This window comes from Nicotiana tomentosiformis, chromosome 7 (assembly GCF_000390325.3).
Source record: "Nicotiana tomentosiformis chromosome 7, ASM39032v3, whole genome shotgun sequence".
NCBI classification, from domain to species: domain Eukaryota; kingdom Viridiplantae; phylum Streptophyta; class Magnoliopsida; order Solanales; family Solanaceae; genus Nicotiana; species Nicotiana tomentosiformis.
The window spans coordinates 93,414,828-93,420,375 of NC_090818.1; the positions used below are offsets into that span (position 1 = coordinate 93,414,828).

Genomic DNA, 5,548 nt, shown 5'->3' on the forward strand with positions numbered 1-5,548 from the left:
AATAAGCTATGTATTGATTGGTTTGAGATACGCACGTGTCCAAAAACTAATTACATAAATTAAGAGAGGTCGGCATTATTATTCAAGGGTGATGTATTAGGTATATTATTTGAGGTCAATTATAGTGTTCCACCATAATTTGAAACCTTGAATTAAGTTCTCTAGAAAACCTTAATCTGTTTGTTTGTTAAGTTAAAGTTGGGTTTGGGTGTTTTTCTAGGGGCAAGTGCACATATAGTCATTTTCAAGTATGCTATTTGGACAGTATTAGTTTTGTCATGAAATTTTAAAATAAAAATCTTAATTTCAGAGCAATTCAGAATATTTTTGTCCTGAAAAACTAAAATTAATAACGTACGGACTAATTCTTATATAACAGCCTTTTAGAATGGTTACTTGGTGCCATTTCTACGTTTTCTACCTATTTTCTGCGGAACCTGCTATTTTAGTTAGTTTGTTTCGGTTTTAGCCGAGGAATTTTGAGAAAAAAAGGACAAAAGCAGACTACATTAACATTGTTGTTTTATGGCAAAATCTGAACTACTCTTTGCATGGTCAACGGCTTAAGCTTTTGTCCTTATGAGTAGTGGGGCCCTGCTCTAGGGCCCACCAGTTTTCAGAAATAATAAATGATTCAACTACCACATTAGTCATGGCCATTAATTTGGCCTGCTTCACTTGCAATGTGTATTTAATTTTCTCTTCAAAAAAGACAAAACAATTGGAGGACTAACTACTACATTAGTAATTAGTACGATTTTGGGGTCTTCATTTTATTTGCATAATCCTCCCTTTCTCTAAACATGTTTTATTTTGGTCGAAACAAGAAACTACACATCCCAAAGACTGCTTGTTCTAGTGATAAAAGTCTATTTTATCATATAAATTAGAAGTTTGAGTCACGTAAGGACCACAAAAAACGACTTCAATGAATGAAAACTTAGACCATGTTTAGTGACCCTCTCAATCTTAGTGATGTCTTAAACTAGTACGTACATGAACTCTTATTGCCGAAATTTTTAGGTGAATATATTTGAACGACCAAATTTTAAATTAAGGTCAAAAAGAGCACTTCCTTTTTGTTTCTTTAAATTACACTATTATCAAATATATAGTGCACCAACATAGAAAACCAAAACCAAGTTCCAGGGTTGCCAAAATATGAGTGAAAATGTTTCCAACTGGATCTTATTCTTATAATAATAATAATAATAATAATAATAATAATCTTACAAAATGGCAGAAAGAAAATGTTTACTACTACATTTCAATATTGTTTTGTGAAGAAAGCAAGAAGTAGTTGGAAAATATCGAGATCTGTGAAAGAGATTCCGTTTGCTTCACGAACAAGCTGAAAAGGCTTTTCTTTTCTTACTACAATTTTCCTACCAGCTGCTGCATAGGGGAAAAAAGAAAAGGTGTTTCAAGAAACAGAATTTGGCTCTTTCTTGCCTAAGAGAATAATAGTCTTCTTTTTCTTTCAAAGGGTGAAAAGTAAACAAAATGCCGTTGGAGTAGGAAGTTTAGAGGAGAATTGTAAGGCACAAGATTCTGCCTTTTCTTGCTTTTTTAAATTCTCAACCGTTAGTAAACTCCCCCATTTTATTCACTGCAGTTCCCAGCTTCAGATTTCATATGGGATTTTGAAGCTTCCACTGTGAAAGTTACCATTTTTCAAGAATTGAGGTATACTCTTGCTTTATCTTTCTCCTTCCATTTGCATTTGGTGTATTAATGCAATTGGACTCTTTCTACATTTGTCAAAGCTTTACATTTGTATCAATTATGTTATAGTACACTTGTATAAACTATGGCAACCAATTCTGAACATAAGATATTTAAACCAATCATGGACTAGTTTCTTTTTCTAATGCCATAATTGAGAGTTGAAATTAGGAAGTAGAGGGTGGTAAATTCACAGAAAGAACAAATTTTTTCAAGAATCTGGACATGGGCTTTCCTCTAAAAGGCTAATGATCTCAGCAAAATGGCCTTATCTCCTTTTCTCCAGGCAACTCAATTTAGTGCATTAGGGAGGTTGATGCATCTAAGTGGTTCATGGGGCCATTGACTTTCAAAATTCTAATATGTTTGTTTCTAAAGGAGGCCTTAACCGTTTAAGTGAATATTCATCAACAGTTTTTGTGGGCGCGTACTTTGTTATGATATGAGTTGAGCTTATAATGGAGAAGTGAGGATTCATATAGCTGACCCCAACTTGTTTGATGCTGAAGCGTAGTAGTTGTTGTAGTTGTAGGCTTTCTAGGACTTGTTTGATATGCTGGAAATTTAGGTTTTGAAACTAGTGATGGTGCTAGTGCTAAGTTATTTCCTTCAGTTCTTATGTTTAGTTTATTATATGAGAAGGCCAAAAGTGTGAAAACCTGTCGACTCAATAGCATAGCTCCTCAATTGGCATTGCAGCTGCACTTTAGCAGTGTGGTTGATCCTCTCTGTCTCTGTCCGTTGAGGATGCTACTCTCTTGGACATACTGCTAGTTTGGAAGAGTAGACAGATTCAGGTGAAACAGAAAAGCAAGTGAATTAAGCAGATTTTAACTGGTAGAGGACTATGTAAGTGTTAGAAACTCTTAACTCTCTAGAGACATGAGAAAGTTATAAAATAAGAAAGGAAAAGAGAGCTTCAGTTTTCGTCTGGTTTAAGTTGTCTTTAGGAGGCATAAACTATTTTTTCTTCCTGAGTCTCACGGAGAATGAAGCAAAATCAATTCAAATACCTAGGAAGAGAAAATAATACAAAATAGATCCTTTACTCTACTGATTTGTTTGATTGACCATGAGAATTGGCTGCTCATTTCATACTGCAACAGTATTGTGTGCGTGTATTTAATTTCCTTCTTACTTTGTTTCACAGTGGTACTGTCGTTGCTAGGTGATGCAAATGGATGATACTCAATATGGAGACTTGAGTTGACTTGGGAGCAAATTGGAAATCATATTCATTCCAAATTATTAAAATGATGAAGCTACTAGCTCTGCTTGCTCTTTCCCTGTTTCCATTTTTGCTCCTCTCCCCGAAAGTTATTGCGGACCTAAGCTCAGATAGACAAGCACTACTTGACTTTGCTTCTGCAGTACCTCATCTTAGAAAGTTCACGTGGAACACTAACTCTTCCATTTGCACGTGGCATGGTGTCAGTTGCAACTCAGATGAAACTCGTGTTGTTGCACTTCGGCTTCCTGCTATTGGACTCTATGGTCCTATTCCGGAAAATACCATAGGAAGACTGGATGCACTAACAACCCTCAGCCTTCATTCCAATGGGCTCAAGGGAAATCTTCCTTCAGACATCACCTCTCTTCCTTCCCTCCGTTTCATATTTCTCCAAGAAAACCAACTTTCTGGTGAGATCCCTTCCTCTCTATCTTCACAGCTCAACTTCATTGATCTGTCTTTCAACTCCTTCTCAGGAGAAATTCCAACAACAGTTCAAAATTTGACAAGTCTTACTGGTTTAAACCTACAAAACAACTTGCTCACAGGATCCATTCCTAATGTAAACCTGCCAAGGCTTAGGCAATTGAATATGAGCAACAACCAACTCAATGGTTCAATTCCACGATCCCTTGCAAAGTTTCCTGCTTCTTCATTTCAAGGAAATTCTCTATTATGTGGACCACCCTTGACTCGATGCCCTTCTTTTGCACCTTCACCTTCTCCATTCCCTTCACTTCCACCTTTGAGTCCAATTCCACCATCTCGTGTCCTGCCATCCTCTCCAACAATTCCTGAAAAGCTAAAAGGCAAGAAGAGCTTAAGCACAGGGGTTATCATTGGCATTGTTGCAGGGGGTATTGGAGGGATTCTCGGTCTAGCTGTGTTGATTTTCTTGTGTTGTATGAAGCAATATTATACTACGAGAGGTGTTCAGGAAAGAAAAGACTTTAATGGAGGAGGAAGTCCGAAGCAAACAGAGGACTTCAGTAGTGGAGTACAAGCTGCTGAAAAGAACAAATTGGTTTTCTTTGGGGGCTGTTCCTTCAATTTCGATCTTGAAGATTTGTTGAGAGCCTCAGCTGAGGTTTTGGGTAAAGGGAGTTATGGAACAACCTACAAGGCCATATTGGAGGAGGGAACGACTGTCGTTGTTAAACGGCTGAAGGAAGTTGTTGTTGGGAAAAGAGAATTTGAACAACAGATGGAGATAATTGGCACCGTTGCTCAGCATGGAAATGTTGTTGCTCTTCGTGCTTATTACTTTTCAAAGGATGAAAAACTTCTTATCTATGATCATGTACCAGGGGGCAGTTTATCCACTCGAATGCATGGTAAAGTTCCTTCTCTTTCCCTTTTATCCTCCCACTCTTTAAGCTGTCATACCCATTCAGGTACTAACCTTGGACCAGAAAGTCAACTGAGCTAAAACTTTCATGAAATCATATATTCAGAGTGTGAGATATGTTCTTGCAAATCAGAAACTTAAAAGTTGTCGAAATTATCAATCTAACTGTTTATACAAGAGAGTGTTTTCTTGTTTATGATTATAGGCAACAGGGAGTTGGGAAGGACACTGGACTGGGAATCCAGGTTAAGGATTGCGCATGGAGCTGCAAGTGGCATTGCCCATATCCATTCTGTTGCTGGTGGGAAATTAATTCATGGCAATATCAGGTCATCCAATGTACTTCTCACCCATGACAATAGTGGATGCATCTCAGATGTTGGTCTTACTCCTCTAATGGGCTCTCCTACAATCCCATCTAGGAGTGCAGGATATAGAGCACCCGAGGTGATCGAGACAAGGAAATGTACTCAGAAATCCGATGTTTACAGCTTTGGCGTTCTGCTTCTTGAACTCCTTACTGGCAAAGCACCAGTGCAGCCACCTGGTCATGATGAGGTGGTAGATTTACCGAGATGGGTGCAGTCTGTTGTCAGGGAGGAATGGACAGCTGAGGTATTTGATGCTGAGCTCATCAAGTTTCAAAATATTCAAGACGAGATGGTGCAGATGCTGCAGATTGCAATGGCCTGTGTGGCAAAAGTGCCAGAAACAAGACCTGACATGAACCAAGTTGTCCAGATGATTGAGGATATTCAGCAATCAGATTCTGGAAACAGGCCATCATCTGAAGATAACAAGTCTAGGAGCCCAACTAGTCCAACACCATGATTCCTCATGCATTTGTCATACTCTATTCTATTACCAAAATTGCAAATTTTATCTTTTTCTTTTAAGTATAATTCCGACTTTTTAGACATCATTTCTCCATATCTGGCTGATTCTGTAAAATCAACGAATAATTCAATCCCACTTTTATGTCTAGGTTTAGTTTACCCACCAAAACTTATTTTACCATTTGATTTGATTATTTGAACAGTGGAAAGGAGCCAATGGGCTATTAAGGCAATCTTGAAAGATCATAATCTATGCTCTGTAATACTTTTCACAATTCAACTTATTTTACTGTTTGTTTACTTCATTGGCAATACAAATCCAATTTCACAAAGGCATGCTTGCTTTTATGGAATTCCCCCAGTTTTACCCAAATTTTAAGCCACCCATGCAGTAGAAGCTTAAAGGGA

General features: G+C 37.7%; 1 protein-coding gene across 3 annotated transcripts; it reads left to right on the forward strand.

Moving 5' to 3' along the window:
• The first annotated feature begins 1,123 nt into the window (after positions 1 to 1,123).
• Positions 1,124 to 5,288, forward strand: LOC104087437 (probable inactive receptor kinase At5g58300). 3 transcript variants are annotated; one of them, XM_009591895.4, is made up of 4 exons: positions 1,124 to 1,536; positions 1,616 to 1,686; positions 2,876 to 4,290; positions 4,510 to 5,288. In XM_009591895.4, the coding sequence occupies exons 3-4, from the start codon at positions 2,979 to 2,981 to the stop codon at positions 5,133 to 5,135; spliced, it is 1,938 nt and encodes a 645-aa protein (XP_009590190.1). In that variant the 5' UTR covers positions 1,124 to 1,536; positions 1,616 to 1,686; positions 2,876 to 2,978; the 3' UTR covers positions 5,136 to 5,288. The 3 variants fall into 3 exon arrangements, with proteins under 3 accessions (XP_009590190.1, XP_009590191.1, XP_018623333.1); XM_009591896.4 differs by having other exon boundaries at positions 1,177 to 1,536; positions 2,894 to 4,290; XM_018767817.3 differs by having other exon boundaries at positions 1,177 to 1,686; positions 2,894 to 4,290.
• The last annotated feature ends 260 nt before the right edge of the window (positions 5,289 to 5,548 follow it).